Source organism: Manacus vitellinus, unplaced genomic scaffold (assembly GCF_001715985.3).
Source record: "Manacus vitellinus isolate BGI_N305 unplaced genomic scaffold, ASM171598v3 scaffold_27_pilon, whole genome shotgun sequence".
In the NCBI taxonomy this organism is placed as follows: Eukaryota; Metazoa; Chordata; class Aves; order Passeriformes; family Pipridae; genus Manacus; species Manacus vitellinus.
The window spans coordinates 5785558-5806732 of NW_021940039.1; the positions used below are offsets into that span (position 1 = coordinate 5785558).

General features: G+C 48.3%; 3 protein-coding genes and 1 long non-coding RNA gene across 5 annotated transcripts in view; 2 read left to right on the forward strand and 2 right to left on the reverse strand.

The window, feature by feature from the left end:
• Window positions 1-481, reverse strand: part of TBC1D13 (TBC1 domain family member 13) — a 10568-nt gene extending 10087 nt beyond the window's left edge. Inside the window, exon 1 of the mRNA XM_018074397.2 lies at window positions 444-481. Within this exon, the coding sequence (XP_017929886.2) occupies window positions 444-481 (38 nt within the window). The remainder of the gene's footprint in view (window positions 1-443) is intronic.
• Window positions 482-3816: 3335 nt separating this feature from the next.
• ZER1 (zyg-11 related cell cycle regulator) lies at window positions 3817-19408 on the forward strand. Of its 2 annotated transcripts, XM_018074240.2 has the most exons (16): window positions 3817-4094; window positions 4929-5079; window positions 5346-5408; window positions 5526-5782; window positions 7305-7481; window positions 8537-8651; window positions 8857-9003; window positions 9235-9408; window positions 10018-10233; window positions 10889-10930; window positions 11270-11389; window positions 11838-11953; window positions 12063-12251; window positions 13211-13308; window positions 13590-13692; window positions 14644-19408. In XM_018074240.2, the coding sequence occupies exons 1-16, from the start codon at window positions 3937-3939 to the stop codon at window positions 14699-14701; spliced, it is 2184 nt and encodes a 727-aa protein (XP_017929729.1). In that variant the 5' UTR covers window positions 3817-3936; the 3' UTR covers window positions 14702-19408. The 2 variants fall into 2 exon arrangements, with proteins under 2 accessions (XP_017929729.1, XP_017929728.1); XM_018074239.2 differs by having other exon boundaries at window positions 5346-5782.
• On the reverse strand, window positions 14649-20788 carry LOC115307556. The gene is made up of 3 exons (XR_003915868.1): window positions 20682-20788; window positions 20329-20396; window positions 14649-14946 (listed from the first exon to the last, which is right to left on the reverse strand). It is a non-coding gene; the product is annotated as an uncharacterized LOC115307556 (long non-coding RNA).
• A 73-nt stretch (window positions 20789-20861) lies between these two features.
• Window positions 20862-21175, forward strand: part of ZDHHC12 (zinc finger DHHC-type containing 12) — a 7876-nt gene continuing 7562 nt past the window's right edge. The window contains exon 1 of the mRNA XM_029960581.1: window positions 20862-20912. Coding sequence (XP_029816441.1) covers window positions 20862-20912 — 51 coding nt within the window. The remainder of the gene's footprint in view (window positions 20913-21175) is intronic.

Here is a 21175-nt window from a genome sequence, read left to right on the forward strand (position 1 = left end):
CTGCGAGCGCTCGCAGGGCTGTCAGAGCCTATCGCGGGCTGGCGGAGCCCCTGCGCCCAGGGAGCCGTGAGCGGGGGCACCCAGGTGTCCTCTTGGGAAGGTGACTTATAGGATGGAAATCCGTGGTGTAATTCAGGGAACCGAAGGAGCATCTTTGCTGCGGGCAGGTACAAAGATCAACACATTCCCCGAGCTGTTTCGTTTACGGTGTCAGTCGTGGCAGGCTGACAAGTTTGGGAATTTCAGGCTGTGCTGGGTTACAGAACAGTTCGATCTCCTCCTGCTTCCCTTCCCCCGGTGTGAGCAGGGATGGGGTTTCCCCACACGGGTTGCCACGGCCCATCCATTAACACAATCCCAGTGATTTGCAGCTGCAGGACGCCAGCGAAGGTGACAGTGCACTTTCCCCTCGGAGCGTAACCTGTGCCAGACTCTGCATTTACTTGACATTCGTTATTCTGGAGTCGCTGCAATCACTCATGTCAGTGCACAGTGTTTGCCCTCTCCTTGGACAGGTCCCTGATGCTGGAAAAGTCAGCTTTGCCAATTATTTCTGTAGCAGCAGCAGCATAAACGTTCTGTGGTTGGCACGGAGCCAGAGTGAGTCAGGCTTGGCTCTGGGCACTGCCTGGAGGGAGGCTGGGAGAGAGGATTGGTCTGGAGTCCAGGGGAGAGGATATTGGCACCAGCAGCCCCAAGAGTGCCAGGGGCTCATGTGCCAGTGCAGCCTGGAATGCTGTCACCATTCAGGTGCAGCCTGAAAATAGACAATGCTTGCAAAGAGACTGGTGGGACCTGGTGACGGGGTGAGTGGAGCTGCCTGTGCTGTGGCTGGTTTTGGGCCTGTGGATGGTGGGAGGGGGCTGTGGCTGCAGGGAGAGGGCTGTGTGCCCATGGAAGTGGCTTTTGTGTGCCTGCTCCTGCAGCTCTGGGGGACTCAATTCCTTCATGCACTGACATGGAGGTAAATTTGTTAGAGAAATAAATATTGGCACTGTAGTTCTGGTCAGTTTGCAGTTGGTGCTCTTGAATTTTCAGCATCTTCCATGTGTCTGTCTTTGACTCTTCCAAAGCACATGTGCACCAGGCAGCTCGTTGCCCATCCTTGGAAGGCACTGGTGGCTGTCACTGGGCAGCTTGATCCTGTAGAGAGCTGCTTGAGGATAACAATCAGACAAATGTTAGTCATTTATCAGCATCTCCAGTTTGTTTCTTTGTGTCACACACCAAGGTTGTAACTGGAGACAATATTGATCAGGGCAGCTACTGACACTTAATTCCCCCTCCCCCTGCCGACATGTCACGTCTTGGGTCTAAGTGAGGAGGGAGAGCCCAGCTTGTGTCTTGTCCTGGACAAAAGGTCACAGCAGCTGCTCAGATATCCATAATAAATCATGAAGATGAAAGCTTTTCTTTGGTCTTATTTCACTGGGACAGCTTAACCACTCTTCTTTCTGTTGAACTTCTGTCTGGGATTGTGTTGGTGGATCACGGGGAGCTCAGAAGTTAAAGGGCAGCTGATTTCTCCAGGGCTGGGATCAACTGGCTGCATTGTGCTGGTCTCAGCAGAGAGGGAACAGAGGCTGGGCAGAGCCACAGGAAGGCAGTCCTTGCCCTCTGGTGCTCTGAGCTGCTTGGACAAGTCCCAAGCACTGGCCGTTTCCAGCTGCACGTGACAATGGATTGTCAATGGGAATTTGTTTTCGAGTTCTCTGGCCATCAGTAGTAAACAGTGGAAGAACACTGGCTGCAGGGACCTCCTGTCTGATGGCACAGGGGAACTGGTAGGGACAGCAGAACGTGCTTCCCAACTGGTTCAGATCTTCCTGTTGATCTTGCCTTTCTGGAAAGATTCTCTCAGGCTTGAGGCAAAATCTGCGAGAGGGACTCGTTCTGGAGGTGAGGCTGATTCATCTCCAAAGCAGGAATAGGGCAGCTGCCTCCCACCTGCATTCCCCTGGCCAGGACCTCCCAGCCAGAGAGAAGATACTCTGCACTCAGTGGCCCATTTCAGCCTTGACTTCTCTCCTGACTTGGCTACAAAGGAGAGAGCCATGGATTATGGAGCTCCTTCTGTTTAAAAACTGCAAACCCTCCATTTTCATGGTTGGGACCATATGGACCTCCAATGTCTCTGAGCTGTCATGGCACTATTGAGAACTCACAATTTTATGTTCTTGTGACCCCATCTCAAGACTTGGTGACACAGAAGAGTAGGTTACACCCTTAACATCCTGATTGAAGAGAGTTTAAAGTACAATTTTTGTGATTGCTGAGGTTTTGGGTTTGTTTTTTCTTTTCCTCAGCATCTGCTTTTGCCTGGAGAGGTTTTATATTTTGAGCCAACACCAGCAGAGAACCTGAGATCCCCCCCTGGAAAAGCTGCTAAATCTTGTAGGTCAGAACACAGAAAAAGAATTAATGAAAGGCAGGAGGAAGGAAAAAAAGAGGTTTGAGTTCCAACTTGTGCTGCCTTCATGTTTGCATGGAAATCCCTTCTGCAGGACAGGGAGGGATCAGAGGGAGCTTGGGCTGCCGGGCAGGCTCAGCTGTGCTCCTGTCACCCCTGGAGACCCTTTGGTGCCTGAATTTGAAGGGTTTCCTTGTCCACAGCCTTGACTTTGTAGGGGCATCATCACCCAGGTAGGGGCTGAACAGCATCTGAAAAGGGCAGAGAGAAGGTGCCTGATCCACCCCAGTGCCCTTGTCATTAGGCTGAGGAAAGGGAGTTAAACTCTTCTGCCTTGTACTGATGCTGCAGGACTGGAGGAAAGGGAGAGCAGCAGAGGCTTTAGGGAGACACGGAGAAGTGTCCTGATCTTTGCAGCTGCAGGATAAAGATGAGAAATGCAATATGGTTAAGGACATTTTGCAACAACTTCCCCAGCAGTGGCTGCTCATCTGTGGTACAGAGAACAGCAACTGCCCCCACAGCACTGGTGTTCTTGCTGCCAGCAGGGACAGACTGAGGGATAAGACACAGGTTTTACATCAAAAATAAACATTTCAACAATATTTTTGTGTCTGGAAATCTTTAGAGAAGTTCACATTAGGATTGCTTCTAACCTGATTTGACCCTTTGGAAGTAAAATGTCATTGCTGGTGTTCAAATTAACACTTCTGCTAAACACCTCAGGGCTTCAGTGAGCAAATCTTGATACCAGAGCTGTCAGATTTTGTCAAACAAATAAACAGACAGTGATATCTTCCCTGAGTTCAGGTGTCCAGCATGTGCATAAACTTACACATGCTGAGTTGCCTTACACTGCACTCAGAGGGATCCAAGACCAGTCCATGTGTTTGCCTCTGGCTTCTGATCCACTTCACGGTCTAGTTCAAAGACTTTCATGAAGCTTCTGCCTTGGCACTACAGGGAAACATTCAGCCTGAAAACGGAACTTGCCTTGGAGTGGTGGCAAACAGAATTACAGGCAGGAGATACAGGGTCAGCTGATCCCACCGGGGCCACACAGAGGCCACACAGAGGATTATCCCGACAGCAAATGTTCTGCTGGTTTATCCAACCCACTCTGAAGGAAACCAAGCAATGTGGCTTCTGCCACTTCCCTTTCCGAGGGCCTTTGTCACCAGATAATCTGCAAGGAGGAAACATTTGGCTGTGCAGCCTCATTTCCAAACACTTTCACATTAACTCAGCCTTGGGGGTGGAGATACCAAGGAATTACGGTCACACTGCCAGAGAGGCCAAACTGCTGCAGGTCTTTTTGAGGTCCAGGGCTGTAAACACAACTCCCAACATCCTGGGACGCTGGTCGGGACGCTTGGATTTGCGCCTTTCTCAAAGCATCTCTTTTCCCCTCTGCTTCCAGCTGCCCTGATGTCCCTGTAAATCCATCCTGGAACTTCATCTGAGGAAAGGATCTCCTGAATCAAAAGCTTCCTCCTGCTCTTCCCCTTCCCATAACTTCCCTCAGGATGGCATCCGACAGCCCCGAGTCGCTGATGACCCTGTGCACCGACTTCTGCCTTCGCAACTTGGAGGGGACCCTCTGCTACCTCCTGGACAACGAAACGCTCCGGCTCCACCCCGACATCTTCCTGCCCAGCGAGATCTGTGACAAACTTGTCAACGAGTACGTTTTAGGCCTGGCTTTGGGAAGCTTTGCCTGGTTTGAGGAGCTGGGAGCTCAGGCAAAGGGGTGTATATAGTTCTCCAAAAAGAACGAAAGGGGAAGAAATCATAGGGCTGTTTTTCCAATTGATCTTCATCCTGGCAGTAAAGGTTTGCATTAAGTTCAGAAGGAAGTGTTCCCAGAGTTATTGTAGTGCTATATATCACTCTAATTTCTGCAGATATCACCCTTTCCAAGTTAGTCAGATAGAGCTGAACAAAGTCCTGTTAAAAGGGAAATCAGAAGGGTAAACCCAGAGTGAAACAGTCACTGCTTCACAGTCAGTAAGCAACAAAGGAGCCTTCCCATTTCCCACTACTGAAGCTTTACAGCTCCCTCTCCAAGCAGAGAAATAAGAGTGCAAAGTGCTAACAGATGTTAAATTTTAAAGTTGCTGCTCCCATAGATTTACAAAGCAGCCTGTTTCCAGGTATTTACATAATTTGGCTGTCACAGTCTCTCTTGGCTGAACTTGTGCCAGAGAACTCTGGCCAGCTAATTTTTTGAAAAAATTAGAAAAAAAATCAAATTACTAAGTTTAAACAGCTAGGGGAAAAATTCCTGGAGTCTGTGCTTGCCAGAATCCAGTTTGCTCACAAACACACACAGCCTTGCCCAAGAGATCCCTAAGGATTAGCTCAGTGCCAGGAGAGGTAGTGGGTCAGCCCCTCTACCCCAGACACCGACTTGGGTGATCAGGAGGGGGTTGGTGTCACATTCCCATGTCACCAGTGCAGGTGCCAGAGCTGTAGCTGAGCCTCTGCCATGCGGTGCTAATGCCATTGCCCCCCACAGGTACGTGGAGCTGGTGAAGACAGACAGCATCTTCGAACCCCATGAAAGCTTCTTCACCCTCTTCTCAGACCCACGGAGCACCAGGCTGGCTCGGATCCACCTGCGGGAACAGATTGTGCAGGACCAGGACCTGGAGGCCATCAGGAAGCAGGTGCTGTTGCATTGACAGCTGTCATGTCACAGCATTGCTGCATGGGCACCAGCTACAATCCCAGACATGCAGATCCCCAAGGCTCCATCCTTCACTTTGGGAATAACATCGGCTTCTCCCTTCTCAGCTCCCAGAGCCACTGTAGGGAATGGGATGGGGACACTGGTGGTATGTGGTCTCAGGCTGTCCCAGTGGGAGGTGTGGATCAAACAGGGCGGGCACTTTACTTGTGAAATATCTCCTAACCTTGATTTCTCTTTTCCCAGGATCTTGTTGAGCTCTACCTGACTAACTGTGAGAAGCTGACGGCCAAGAGCCTGCAAACCTTGGTGAGCTTCAGCCACACACTGATCTCCCTGAGCCTCTTTGGCTGCTGCAATATCTTCTACGAGGAGGAGAACCCCGGGGGGTGTGAGGATGACTGTCTGGTGAACCCCACCCGCCAGGTCTTGGTCAAGGACTTTACCTTTGAAGGCTTCAGCCGCCTGCGCTTCCTGAACCTGGGCCGCCTGATCGAGGGGGTGAACGTGGAGACCCTGCTGCGGCCTCTGGCCTCCCTGGCAGCTCTGGATCTCTCTGGGATCCAGCTGAATGATGTGGGATTCCTCACCCAGTGGAAGGACAGTCTGGTTTCCTTAGTGCTTTACAACATGGACCTTTCAGAGGAACACATCCAAGTGATCGCACAGCTTCGCAAGCTCAGGTCAGATCTGTTCTTCCTTGCCTGTCCTTTGCCCGCTGATAGGAAAAGGTCTACTTGCCTGCTAACAGAGAAGCACCTCTGGGTGCCTCTAACCTTATAACCTGCTGGGTTCAGGTTATAAACCTTCCTGTGAACAGGCTCACTCATTGACTCACTGCACATATCTGACATGTCTAAAGCCAGTCTGAATTTTGCTTGTAAAAAGATATACTTAGCAGAAACTTCCTTTTAGAAAAGCAAAAAATAACACCTTCACACCTCCCAAAAAACCCCAGACACCCAAAAAAAACCCAAACCAAACACCAAACCATCACCACCCCCAACCAGACAAACAAAATAGAAGAGGTGAATACCCAAGAGATGGCAAAAGAAAATTACTACATATGGTTACATAAACTAACAGAGTGATACACTGCGAAACTCAGTCCTCCAAACCATTCATCAAACAGGGATTTACAAAGTTTAAGCCTGGCTCTGCAATAAAACTAGGAAAAGCTCTGAGCTCAGGCTGTCTTCTGGCTGTACTCCATGGAAGCCCACTGTGCATGGATGGGGCAACCAAGGGAACAAGCAGTGTCAACAAATGGGTGCTCCTGACCTAAAAGTGTTGACAGTGAAACAATTTCCTGAACCAGAGCTGAGACAATTGCTATTCAAACCTCACAGTGGTATTGGGAAAGGAATCCAGGACTTCCCAAACCAGAGAGAAAGGCCTTACTATTCACAGGAAGGATGCTTTGCAATGGCTTTAGCATCATCACAGTTGAATTCAGGCACATTAACATACACTCTGGAGTCTCAGGGAACATCCTGGATAACATTTTCTAAATCTAAGTACTTTTAAGTCCCAGTGACTTGCAATGAAACACGGTCTGCAACAGGTAGAAGACACTTTTGTGAGTGGGATGCTGGCTCCTGTTTCAGGAAGTTTAGAAAAGTCTCTCTCAAGGATCTTAGCCCCTGCCCCGTAAGGGACCCCACCTGCACACCATGTGGGTCAGTTTGTCCCACCACTCCCATAGCAGCAGGATTTTCCCAAAGCTTAAGCATTTAAACATCTGAAAAAAATCAGGACAGAGTACTAGCCTGAGGTGGAAAAATTAGAAGATTGGGGAAGCAGACAAAATCTTGTGTAACTTAATTTGCGGGATGAGGCAAGATAAGTTTCTGGGGATGCAAAGATCCTCTGGTGCATTTTAATCTCCAGGCAGAAATGCTCAGGTGGCTGCTGCGATGGAGCTTGGGAAAGGCAGTTCCTGAGCCTGGAGCCATTTGCTTTGTGATGTGTGGCCAGACGATTCACTGTGCTCCGCTCCAGGTAGACCTCTGCCAGATATCTGTGTGCTTTGGTTACACACAGGGCCAGCTGCTGCTGCCAGAGCCTACACAACCACATTCCTGTACCTTGGGAAGGAAATAATAATAAATAATAATCACACTTGGTAGTCCTTTTCCTCTGGTAGAGAGGCAGAAGCCCCAGCTAACGCTCTCCAGGCTCTGAGATGCTCTCTGTCACCTGCAGGCACTTGGATATCTCCCGAGACCATCTGTCCAGTTATTACAAGTTTAAGCTGACCCGGCGGGTTCTGAACCTGTTTGTGGAGAACCTGGTGAACCTCAGCTCGCTCGACATCTCAGGGCACACCATGCTGGAGAACTGCACCATCCCCAGCATGGAGGAGAAGATGGGCCAGACAAGGTACAGGAACAGCAGTTACTGAGGTTTGCTTGGATGGATAGATCATGGAAAGATGAGTTAAGAACAGTTCCCTCTTTTGAGTTCCCAAATTCTGTAGGTCTAATACTAAAAAGCAGGATACAAGGATACAACTCCTCCCAGTTTCCCCTGACAGTAAAGACTGGTGTGAGAATCAACTGCTATTGCTGTATGCAATACATGTAAGGACTTGTAAGAGTAATAAAGAAATCATCCCATCTGCCTGCCATACAGCTCTGAAGGATTTCAGTTCTTTTCCACACACATTCTCCCAGGGATCTCCTGCAGGATTATTTCTGAAAGGACTCCAAAGCTCTGTACATACTTCCTACACAGAACATTCTTACCCTCACTAAAATCCAGGCTCTTTTGAGACAGAACATTTATAAACTGAGTCAGGGAGGGCTGAATGTTTTAGGAACTTGGAATCTAAAGGCCTGTTTTCAGATTTGACCTGGATATTGGGGAGATCAATCCTTGCAAATCCTGCTAGGGGCATAGCTAGAGGTTTGGTTTTCCAGCTCAGCCAAGAACTCTGCCCTCCTATGAAGCACTTACTGAACAGAAGCAAACAAGTGGGACAGTACTGGCTCCTTTTTATCAGAGCTGGTGAAAATGCACTGGCTCTTGGTCAATAAGGAACATGGCAGCAAAAGCAGTGTTCCTGCCTGCTCACAGAAGCAGATCTAGTCTATCAGATGATGCACAGCCCAGACTGCAAATACTTTGGATCAGTGAAATCCACGGCCCTTTAAAAGGAAACGTTCACTCCAACCAGTGAATTTCCAGGACAAATTCTACCTGGGAAAGCTGCATTCTGTCTGCATGAATTCTTCTTACTGCTGGTTCTATTCCACACATTCACCCTTCACTCAGGATCACCTGGGATGAATGTTTAGGGTTATGTTTAGGAGCTCCTGTAAAGTGAAGTGTAGCCATTATCACTCTGGTTATGAGGCAGTGCAGAGTGAATGGAGGGCTGACACCTGAAGAAACACGGTACTGACATGAGGGATCTCTTATTTTTTTCCCCCCAGCATTGAGCCAGCAAAGAGCAGCATTGCTCCCTTCCGGGGTCTGAAACGGCCACTCCAGTTCCTGGGCCTTTTTGAAACGTCTCTCTGCCGCCTGACACATATTCCAGCCTACAAGGTAATGAGGCTGCAGGAATGCAGGCAGTGGGAGCTTGGTATTAGTTGAAAGAACATGAAAATTATTGGCTGCCAGTAGAGCGGAGTTCTTTGGGTCTCAGTTGTGACAACTGAGCTCTGACCTTTCAATATCTAGTTGATAATGCAGGAAATCTGCCTCCTCCTCCATAATTTCTTCCCTGACTGGTTTTGTTCCCCTGTACCAGGTGAGTGGAGACAAGAACGAAGAGCAAGTCCTGAATGCCATCGAGGCTTACACGGAGCACCGGCCGGAGATCACGTCCCGCGCCATCAACCTCCTGTTCGACATCGCCCGCATCGAGCGCTGCAGCCAGCTGCTGAGAGCCCTCCAGGTGAGCCTTTGCCTCTCCCTCACAAGGGCAATTTTGTGGTCCCAGTCTTCTTTTCACCCTGGGAAACCGTTCTGGAGAAAGTTCCAGTAGTGCAGTGGAACTGGTTTACCTTCGTTTCATAAGCACATTCCCTCAATGCCTGGGCCACGCGTTCCTTGAGGGCGTCTAACAGTCACTCCAAGACTCCACAGCAAGTCAGTGGCACTGAAGCTCCATGTTCTTTCTCCACAGCTGGTGATCACAGCCCTCAAGTGCCACAAGGATGACAAAAACATCCAGGTGACGGGCAGTGCGGCGCTGTTCTACCTGACCAACTCCGAGTACCGCATGGAGCAGAGCGTGAAGCTGCGGCGCCAGGTCATCCAGGTGGTGCTGAACGGCATGGAGTCCTACCAGGAGGTCACAGTAAGAGCAGACCAGGCTCCTTCAGCACCCTCCTTCCCTTATCCTATTTCTTTAGCTTGGTGTCAGCATCTGGGTCTCCTCAGCCTCCAGGCACTGAGTCAAGGCAGAGAAGCGATTGCCCAGATCTGCTCCTTTCCTTCACTCAGTGATGGGGATTACATACAGGGTGTTCCTTATCCATGTGATATTCTCCAGAAAAAGGGGGAGAAAGTAATGATAGCAAGGCTCCTTTTTTCCCATGGGTAGCAGTCAAAGGTTGTGCATTGACTGTGGTGTCAAAGGCATTGGGGATATCGAGTCAATGGAAAGAAACATCCCAAATCTCTGTACTGGAAGCCAGCTGAGCTTGCACGCAGTGAGGAACTGGCTTGGAAAGCAGTGGGCCCTGGGTAATTGTGTGGCCCTGTGAAACTGGAGTGACAGAGAGAAAGAAAGGGGTACTGACAGAGCATGCCTAAAGCACAGCACTAAATAGAAGGGTAATTGAAATTTTAGTAGTTGTAGTGAGGCAAGAAGATGGTTTCAATACCAAGCAGAAAGGAAACATGAAGTGATGGGGCCGGTGGTTTTGTAGCCACCTGGCCCAGCGTTTGCTTCCTTTTGGCCCAGGTACAGCGGAACTGCTGCCTGACACTGTGTAACTTCAGCATTCCTGAGGAGCTGGAGTTCCAGTACCGCCGGGTCAACGAGCTGCTGCTGAACATCCTCAACCAGAGCCGGCAGGACGAGTCCATCCAGCGCATCGCTGTGCACCTCTGCAACGCTCTGGTCTGCCAGGTGGACAACGACCACAAAGAAGCTGTGGGCAAGATGGGGTTTGTCATGGTTGGTATGGTCCCAGGGTGTCTGCTTACCCTTAACCCAGGCCAGCACAGTTCCCTTGCAGCCGTTCACCCAATGCATCCAGCTGTGATCCAAACTCACAGTATCACAGGAGGGAACCACTGTCCCAGCAGTGCTAACCCTTCCTGGAGCCCCTTTGCTTGCTTACCAGCCATGATCCCAGAGACTGCCTGGGAGGGCAGGGAAGCACTGTAACCTTATACAGGTTATACCTCCTCACCACATCATGTTATTTCCACAGCTGGTACCACCTTGTGACTCGCTCCTTCTCTTCCTTCCCAAGTTTGCATCAGCTTCCCAGCTCATGTCAACCCACGTCCCTCACCTTTTCCAAGAGCTGCAGAGGCCAGAGCTCTGGTGAAGTTATGCCACATCCCAGACTTTGTCATACAGATCAAAACTGACTCAACCACAAACTCAGCAGTTCAGGGACTGGCATAGTTCATCTCTGTAAATACCTGCAACTTTGAACATAACCCAGTCCCATTGGTTTAAAGAAAGAGATACCAAGTAGGTTCTCTAAAAAGGATCAAAATTGAATATGCCTGAAAATTGGCCACTGCAGTACCACAGCAGCTAAGTTTTAGCTCCATGATTTCTAAACTGTTTCTCACTCTTCCCCTTCCTTTGCCCACAGACAATGCTAAAGTTGATTCAGAAGAAGTTGGCTGATAAAACGGTGAGTGTTTCCCCAAAAAAACATACATAGAGTATTTTCTCTTCAGTCCCACTTAGGCCTGGAGATCAGCTCAGAGTGCCAGCTCAGCTTCTCTGACAAACACAAGACATCTCAGCTGATGCTGCAGAATTTCTGGTCTCAGGCTGAGGGCAGGGGAATGTGACAGGGAGACAAAAATATTAAACAAAAAAACCCACTTGCTGACAAGTTGAAAGTGAATAACAAGGTTTTCTTACCTCTGGAGCCATTTGGGGTGATGCCAGAGGAAATGAGTGGTTGGTCTGCGTCAGGCTCCCACATTAGCAAAGCTCTGATTCTGTCCCTTCTTTGACTCTCTAGTGTGATCAGGTGATGGAGTTCTCCTGGAGTGCCCTATGGAACATCACTGATGAGACCCCAGATAACTGTGAGATGTTCCTTAACTACAGCGGCATGAAACTGTTCTTGGAGTGCTTGAAAGTAAGTGGGATTGTCTCTGGGGAGAGGCTGACATGAGCAGTGGAGATGGGGGTGCCTGGGCAGGATCCCTGGCTCTGCTCCTCTCCAAGGAGTACTTCCTGCATTGCACAAATGGAAAAGTAAAAGCTTGTCTATGTTCTTCTCACATCCTTCCACCCAGCCAGTAGAACAGAGGAACTCAACACACCTTCCTCTTTCCCCAGCTTTGCTCAGTTCCCCTGAGCAGAGCAGCAGTGAACAGTGAACAGAGGGCCCTGGTCTCAACCCTCTCACTTCACATGTACCTTTAGCACTCCAGATCCCATTTGGCTCCTGCTAAGGAGCCATTCCTGACTTCCCAAAAGTGCTCAGCCTTTCTAGATGTGCTGTACAGCCTTTCCCCAGGGTTGCTTGTTCTTGGCATCACTGTGGCCCTACCTGTATGTAATCCTGTCCTTTGCTCACCCAGGAATTCCCAGAGAAACAGGAGCTGCACCGCAACATGCTGGGCCTCCTGGGCAATGTGGCAGAAGTGAAGGAGCTCCGCCCGCAGCTCATGACCTCCCAGTTCATCAGTGTGTTCAGGTGAGTGCCTGGCTCATCAGCTGGGCCTGGAGCTCTGCTCCTCCATCACCTGGAGACTCCTAAACTTTGCTGCTTCAGCACCTCTAAGTGATCTCGTCTCCCTTGGTAGCAACCTGCTGGAGAGCAAAGCCGACGGGATTGAGGTGTCCTATAATGCCTGTGGAGTGCTCTCCCATATCATGTTTGATGGTCCAGAGGCTTGGGGGATCTGTGAGCCCCACCGAGAGGAAGTTGTGAAGAGGATGTGGGCAGCCATCCAGAGCTGGGATATCAACTCCAGGAGAAATATCAATTACAGGTGAGGAATAGGAAAAGTTTGGCCCACTCACCCAGGAGCCAGGATTGTCACAGGAAGCCAACACCAACAGAGAGAATGGAAGAGATATAGCCCAGCATGGAGGCTCTGTTCAAAGTGAGAGAGGAACATCCTCAGGGATATTCTTTAGTGAGGGTTTTACATCTTCCTTTGAAATATGTTACACAAGCTGCTGAAATTAGACACCTTACCTGGCAATTCCTATGGGAGAAGTTTGGGAGCCCGACAGAATTTCTCCTGCATGTTTCTGATGAAATTGAGTAGCTCAGGAAACCCATGATCTGTCTGGGACTGCCTAAGCATCATGCTCTGAGACTGCTGTCCTTTGCAGCTCCTTAAGTGTTTGCTTCCCGAAGTCATGTGCTGTAGCTTTCACTCTCAGGGGCATATTTAGACACAGTTCCCAGAAATCCCTTCATGCGTTTATACAACTGCTGGGATCGTCCAAAACCCTTCCTGTAAGAGGGTATCAGGTACTCAATATTCCCTTAGTGCTTGGCAGGGATCCAGAACTGGCATTCTAGTGCCTGTTCCACAGTATAGACATGTCATTGTCGTCAGAAGAAACACAGCAACCCTTGCACATGTGCAGCCAGCTTTGCCTGGGTATAGCTTGGCTTTATCCCCTCTACAGATCGATCAGTGCTGGGTTTTAGCTGTCATGAGCAAATGACTGATGGAGGATGGAAATCAGATTTTGGGCTCAGTCACCCTCCTAGCAGCTATTTATCTGGGCAGTGTCTGTGCTGAAGTGGTGGGGCCTGTAATCCTGCCAGCACTGCCCTGGGACACAGACTTAGCCTTGGTGCCAGAATCTTTGGCGTGCCAGTGCGTTTACTGCTGTGACATCTGTGAGCAGAGTTTGTATTGCTGTGAGTGGTGAAGGTGCTGAAAGAAGCTGCTCTCGGATTTTTAACAACTTCTGTAATATTTCTGTGCAGGTCATTTGAACCAATCCTTCGACTTCTTCCACAAGGAATCTCCCCAGTCAGCCAGCACTGGGCCACCTGGGCACTCTATAACCTGGTCTCTGTCTACCGTAAGTTCCCTTTCTGAAATCACATCCCTTGCACTGTAGAACTTGAGGGGGTGGCTCTGAGGCTGTCAGCAGAAAAAGTCTTCCCAGTTAAGCTATGTAGGGGGAGAAAACCTTTTTTGAATGATGCAGGAATGTCCAGGCAGCATAGCCAAACAAAAACAATGAGACTTGGTCCGTAGGAAATTCCTTCACTGTTTTGATCCTTCTCCTTGCCCTCCTGCCACCCTTTGTACCCCTCTTGTGAGGGCTCACAAGGGCCTGTTTCATTCTTTTCTCTGCAGCTGACAAGTACTGCCCGCTGCTGATCAAAGAAGGTGGGATCCCTCTCCTGAAGGACATGATCAAAATGGCCTCAGCACGGCAAGAGACCAAGGAAATGGCCCGGTAGGACACCAGAGCACTGTCACAAACATCCAGTTTAGCTTTACTTTAGTTTTTATTCTTCCACATCAAGTGAGGCTGCCAAAGCAAGGCCTGCATTGATGTGTGCAAGGGGTATGAAGTGAACACAGGAAAAATAGGTGAAAACAGACTAGAGGTGTTTGTAGGTGGGCAGTGCACACAGATCATTGCCAGGCAAACTGGTTACAGAATTGGCTTGTTGATCAAGGGAGCCATGTGACTAATTGCAGCTCTTAGGCCAATAGTCTCCAGTCATCACTGTCTGTCTCCAGAGTCATATTGGTCTGTCATTAAAACTACTGACTGCACAGTTAAAATGAGAGCATTTTTCAAAAGGTAGAGAGAGTCCATCACCTTTGTGAGCTTCCCCAGTTTTACATGACCTTCTTTTGGAGTCATCTGTTCAGGGTTTTAAAAGCCAGCTGCAGTCTCTGGTCATTGGCAGAGCAAGAGCTGTAATTTCATACCTGCAGGATGAATATAAAAGAGGTAGAGATGGGCTGGGAACACATACCTGGTGGGTGGGCAGCAGGTATTCCCACAGCTGAAGGGTCACTAAGCGCTGGAGGGGACTGGAGCCTGCAGAAGACAGTCACAGTTACACACAGTGTGTGTTTATGGCACAGGTGACAGCACAGTGAATGACAGACATTTGTGTGCACGTGTTTCCTGCTGTGATTCAAAGGTATCTGAGGATTTGGATATGGGGGTGGTGAATGAACAGTCACAAATGGATCTGGATGTGCACTACTGTGACTTGACATTCCAGATTGGGAGCTCTAAGCTGCTGTTGTGGAGTTTACTGGTTTTGACACAAAGAGGATAAAGTTACATAGAGATCAACTGTGGGACAGTTCTTACCTTACTGTCTCACAACTGGGTGCAATAAGCTTTACACTAAACCCTTTCTCCTTGTCCTTGTTTTATCCATAGGAAAGTTATAGAGCACTGCAGTAACTTTAAGGAGGAGAACATGGACACTTCCAGATAGAGGCACTCACCCAATGCCTCTTGCCAGCACTGTATCCAGCTTCTCTCTAACTCACTGTACATAGGGAGGACTCTTTCTTACCAACTCGCCCGTTGGAAGGAAACTTTGTGTGTGTGTGAGACCCTCAGTAGATGAAGGTGAACAGAGGAGGGGGGAGGGACTTTTTGCACAACAAAATGCTTTCCTTACCTTAGTGGACTTTTTTTGTTATGAAGTTTCAGGTTGAAGTTCCGTGTGTATGATTTCTGTATAAAAAGAAAACGAAAAACAAAGACAACTACATTATGTATCTTTTAACCTTTTTGTTTTAGACCACACAGAGAGCCTCAAATGACCATGAGCTTGAAGACCTAGTTGTGTGATCACTAGTGTGACATGTTTATTTCCCACTTTTTAGAGAATTCCCTTTTGCTGTACTGCATGAGGTCCTGTAATGTCTGCAAGAACACCAGTCCTGAATCAGCACTGGCTGCTCAGTGGGGCTGTGGGCAGGGATGAGTTATTTATTTAGTCAGAGAGGTTGGGGGACACAATACCAGAGAGACAGACCAAAAGAACTGACCTTTTAGTGATATTTATACATGGAGAAAATAGGGAAGAAAGATCTTTTAAGTTAATTCGCTCCCTTAAGGGTTTTTTATAGAAGACTCACATTAATGGAAGCACTGCTAACTGTATATGGGTCATCCAGAAGTAAGACATTCCCAGTAAAGTCAAGAGGTCTGTTTTGTCCCCATTGGCAGTACAGTGGGATCTGCCAGCCCACCCACCCTCATAAGGTCAGGGATGACCAGTAAAACCAGTTACATATTCTTGGCTACACAGAGCTTTTCTCTCAAAGGGAGCCTGTGCAAGAAGGCACCAGGTTTGTTCATAAAGGGCTACACATCTTCATTCCAGACCTTCACCACCTTTTAGTTTTGTTTCTTTTGTGGGGAAGGGCTGCAAAGCCAGAGTATTTCTCTCTGCATAATAAACTCTCCCAGGCCCTGATCCAGAGCAGTTGTACCCCTCATACAAGTCCAAGGAATGGCCTGGAGCTGCTCTGCTCTTCCTCAGTCTGCATCAGCACAAGCTGTGCTCAGTGGCACAGTAATTCCCCTTTACAGGTCTCTGACTGCAGCACAACTGCTGGAATTGGAGGTGCTGGAGTCCTCTCCTGAGAGTGGGGAGTCTCCATGCACCCTTTGGAGGGCAATCCCACGAAATAGCCCCTCTTGTTCCACTTTCTTCTCGGAAGCAGAAGGCCCTACTCCTGTCTGACTCCAGCAGCACTTCCCAGTGCAGCCCCACTCCCATCAGCAGCTTTACTGCAGTTTGTGATGCAGGTGAGAGTCCCACCCAGCTGGTCTTCACCTGTAACACTCCAGACCTGTAAGGGCTGAGGAAGCTGAAGTTTCTCCCAGCCAGACACTCTAAGCACAGTGTGCAGCTCATGCTTAGAGCCCACTGCTCACCACAGCTCTTTGACAAGTCACAAATCTTCCCTTAGAAGGGACTTGGAAAAGATTTTATGCCTGGTAGCAGGAGAGGAGCCCACAGCCACGTGAGGTGGGACATTTCAGGCCTCTCAGCACAGTAACTCGCTGCTCTCTGCCCTTGGACGTGTTGCTCTCAGATTTGACTCGCTGCTATGAGGTTCTGCTAATGCTCAGAGTTCATGTTGTCCTTGTGAGCACGTTAGAGACAGATCCTTGATCCACAGACTGACACTTTAACTGACAGAACACAGCTGCCTGGACAGGTTTACTTTTTCTGCCAATATGGTGTTATTCAATGTCTTTTTCTTTTTTCTTTTTAACCATATGTCATTTGTTTTGGTATTGTGAGATCTGTACTTTTTTCTTTTAAGTATTTTTCAAACTTATATATATTTTTGTGTCACTTTCGAATTGTTTTCTTAAGATTTGCAAAACTTGACAAATTATACTTTTTTGCAGTCTTTTAAAATGTATTTTTCTCTCTCTTATTCCTGTTCCCCAAGAATTTGTGTCTCTAAAGCTTTGAGATGGGGAAGCTTATTTCAAGATCTGTTTTCTGTGTAACATTTGCTGATCTTCCTTCTAGATGCAAAACTAAGAGAGGCTGCAAATACTACCAGGCAGCCTTGGTGTGTTAGGGGAGTCAGGTTTTGCTCTTTAATTCCATTTAGTGCTGCTGTCCTGAAGTTGTTTCACTTGACAGTGCTGCCCACCAGGTTTGCTTCCTTCCCAATCCCCATGTAGTGAAAGCTCCTGCCACTAAAATCTCGAATCACCTGACAAAAAACACTGAGGATTCTGACTGTTGGCAAGGAGGGAGTGGAGCAGAAGGGGACACGTCACAGGGGGAGAGGTATCAGAAACCCTTGTCCCCAGAATGCAGCTGCCACCCTGGGGAGACAGTGGCACTCCCATCTCAGCTGGAGCAGAGCTCAGCCTTGCATTGCAATCCGTACAGTCAGGCTTTTCTCTGAGATTTTGGCACAACTACATCAAGGCTAATGAACAACCAGTGACTTGGTTCCATCTGCCTCAAGACCCCAAAGGTTTGGGTTTTTCAAACCAGTGCCTCCCCAAGTTCAGCTGTTACTGGGGTCTCACCTGCTGCATCCCAAACTAACAAGCTCCAAGCTGCACCAAAGCTTTGTTTCCTACTGTAAACCTCTATCCTCACTGCTCACAGCCCCTCAGCAAGCTGTACCTGAACCAGGATAAAAAGATTTCAAGTTCCCAGCAACAAGGAGATTAATGGAGTCAGGCCAGGCTGCCAGAAAAGCTCAGTCTGAGCTGAAATCTGTCACTGATCCCAGGGGAAGGGGGAACTACAACTGGGCAATTACAGCAAGCTACACATCAGACTTTGAGTCAGGCCACAGCAAGGTAAATTCCTGAGACAGCACATTAAAAGAAGAACCATCCCTGTTAGTCACATGAGCTTTGCCTACAAGCTTCCATGTCTTCAAGCCAAGAATTTGTGAGCTGAAAAATAACATTTCCCCTTCAGTAAGAAGCAAAAGAGAGAAAGGTATCCTCTGAACACCTGAGCACAACCCAAGAATTCTGTAATTGGAAGTCTGAAATGAGTTTGTACCACAGTTTCCCTAACTGAAACAAGAGGCGTGACCTGAAAGCAGTTTTTGGAGACAGAGTTAATTGCTGCCATAGATCCAGAGCTGAGGACAGAACAGGAGAGCTGCCTGCAGATATCATATCAGTGTTCTGCAAGGAGGGGAGGGCAAAGTGGCTGATTTTTTTATGAAGGTCTAATGTAAAAGGAGAAGTCAGATACCCTGAAATGCTTGCCTGTTCCAGGGAAGCCTCAGACCTTCCAGCCTTGCTGGATCAAAGGAATGAACCAGGAGACTTTAACTCCACACAGAATCATAGAGCCAATCACCAACCCTGCTCAGAAAACCAGAACAGGGTTGTCACCAGAACTGTCAAGTGAAGATCCAGCTGGAGAGAAGTTCATAATGAGTAAACACGTGGCAGAGGTGCTCCCTGTGCTCAGTAGCTGTTGGCCCACCCAGACTCTTCATGATTTCACTACTACATTTCCTTTAATATTGCAAAGCTTGGCAAGCAGAGCACGAACACAACTCAGTAGCTCCCTGCAGAGACTGTGCCAACAAAGGATCCCTCTGCCTGGACTGTGTAGTTTTCTCCCTGGCTGGAGGCTGCCCTGTCCTTCAGTGGCCCTTGGCTCAGCAGGCAGTGCTGGGCAACTTCCAAACTGCTGGGCAACTTCCCACAAGTGCTTCCATTTTACAAGATCTGTGGGAGGAATTACTTATAAGGACTGGCATCTCCTTGTATGATGCCTAACACCCAGCAGCACCAGACTTTCTCATCTAGACCAAGCCAGGCAAGTTTAGCACTGATATTTGTGGCAATCAGAGCACTGCAGATAATCCATCTGCACCATGGCTGCTGTTTCCCTGCACCTTCCTACTGAAATGTTTCTCTTCAGCACTGAATCCTACCCAGCTTGTCACCTTGGCTGGGCTGCTGCTGCTGTCACTCTGGTCTCTGCAAAGGATGAGTGGGAAGAAAAGTCTTGGAGCTGTGAGCTGAGTTCCTCTCATCACCTGAAGAAGGCAATTAATTACAAGTAGGACAAGAGCTCCAGGGGCACTGCAGTCAGGCACTATCCATAGAAAAAACATTTCCTTGAGACTGTTCAGGGAGGAGCCTGCCACAGCTCAGGTGTCAGAGGGCAGCTTGTGCTAGAAAAAGAGAATTAAAAGTAGGGAAACAGCTGGTCTCCACGACAACCATGTGCATGAAGCACAGAGGGCAATAGTCATCAGGTATGGATGAAAAGGAACATGGGAGCTGGAGAAGACAGCACTTAAATAAGGGTTGAGGGAGATTTCCTGCTGAACTGAAACACTTCTGCTTTAGCAGACTTTGGTTTGATTTCATATACTTGTCACTGATTCTCTCTGTAACTCTTTTCTTGTTTTTAAAGAAGTTTTTAAGCTAACCAAATATGTATTTCCTTGTTTTGCTGAAAGAAAATACCCTCCGTTATAACGAGTGTCTGCTTTTACTCTGTCCATGGACCTGCCTGATGTGGGGGCCTGGTTCAAATGTTTGTACATGGTGAAACCCAGCAAAAAAATCAAAATGCACAACTGCTGCTTCCTTACAATTCTGAATGAATTAACTTTTCTGTTGTATCCATTGGATACCCGCTGTGTATTAAACCTAGTGCTCAACAGTGTCTTCTTCCTTTGGTCTGTGGATGTGGTTTGTTTAGGTACATTACTGGGCCGTTTGCTGTCAAATATTTCATTACAAATGAAAGGAACTGCCATGTGTTGATGGTGCAGTTCAGTGGCTTTGCCTTTCATCACTCCAAGGGATACAATACTGTTTGTCAACAGAAAAGAGACGTGGAGGAAGAGAGTATTGTTAGGAGATTGTGTGAGAAGAGAATAAAAAAATCAGGACAATATTTGAGTGTACAGATTGCTCTGAACTCCGTAACAGATCTGCAGCTCACACTCCACAGCCCAGGCTTTGTAAGTGGGCCGAAGCTGAGCACTTAAGAAAAGCCTCTGGCTTAAGCCAGTCAATCTGCTTTAAGGCCAGCGTGACTTTCTTCTTAAGACTCTGGTCCTGCAAGGGCTCAACTGCTGCTTTATTCAGTGGTCATTGTGGAGTCTCTAAAGGATCAGACTCGGGGTGAACGGAGTGGGAGGAGGAATCATATGAAACTGAACTGCCTCTGAAAATGTGCCCTGTTGTAAGAGGACAGAGAGATACCTTAGGCTTCCAGCAGCATGGAATTCCTAGCTGGAATGCCATGAGAACCTGGAATCTCCACTCAGAAACTCGCTATTAGAGATTTTCTGGAACCGAGCCTAATTTCAACCACTCACTGAGGCTGAAGCCCTTGAGACAGAGATGAGCTCTGATCTCTGCAAGACAGGTTTCACAGCTGAAGGAGAAGATAAAAAGAGTAACATGCACCAAATTATTTTAATCACAAAGAGAGTGAGAATACACTCCTTAGGACAGATTATTCTAGAACATCAAAATGTTTCTACTTTCAAGTGGATAATGTTGTTACTACTCAGATTGCCATTATTAAGCTTTAAAATTTACACCTCTCTGCAAGGAAGGAAAGACACTACCCACCTTTTTTTCAAGCACCAGTACAGTCTGTGAGGTGTCTGAGGGAGGATAGCTGTAAGTTTTGCATTTACCTAGAATAAAAAAAAAAATTAAAGCAAAAGGGTTTGAATGATTATTGAAAATTTTGTCTACAATTTTTATTAACATTTCAACCCAGCTGTCTCAGGATTTTGGAACTATTATAGGCCTGTGATGAGATTCATCTCCCCTAAACTGACAGACACTCCCAGTGTAAATATGTACATCTAAGCTATAGTCACCTTAGCTTTTTTATTGTTAGCAAGAGACATCTGGGGTGCAATTCAACTGCTTTTAGATGCCTGTTTCAGCTGAGAAGGGCCATTCTCTAAACACACCTGCTTCGCTCTGCGGGCGTCCAATGCCCTCGCTCAGCCAGGAGCCTCTTCGGTGCAGACATCCCCGGCCAGATCACATCCCTCCTCAAATTATGTCGGGCATTCTCCAGGCTCCGTTTTGTTCATGGGGTCCTGTAACCGCATCCAGCCAGGCACGGCCTCTGTGCCTCTTCCCGGGGGATGGAAATGAACACATGGAATAACCACATTGGAAAGACTGGAGTTAATGCAGTGCGGCACCTCAGGCACCGCCTCGAGCAGCCTTCGAACGGCACCCACTGCCTGACCCATCTCTGCCAGACCCTTCCATGGCTCCCAGACCCTTCCATCACTCTGCACACCCAGCAGTGTCCGCCCTGGTGGATCGGAGGTGCCGAGCACTGTGCCCAGTCCTGCGCTCCCCACAGTCCAACACCTTCCTCGGGGACAGACCCCGGGGCGCTGGGCAGGCTCGCTGGGCACAACCCGGGCGGTGTGGGGGAGAGGAGGCCCGC

Bases quoted from the DNA above. Each gene is read 5' to 3' on its own strand.
- ZER1 (XM_018074239.2), top strand. From the start codon at position 3,937: ATGGCATCCGACAGCCCCGAGTCGCTGATGACCCTGTGCACCGACTTC. The intron at 9,004-9,234 runs GTGAGCCTTTGC...CTTTCTCCACAG, and splicing joins AGCTGCTGAGAGCCCTCCAG to CTGGTGATCACAGCCCTCAA. The intron at 11,390-11,837 runs GTAAGTGGGATT...TTGCTCACCCAG, and splicing joins TGTTCTTGGAGTGCTTGAAA to GAATTCCCAGAGAAACAGGA.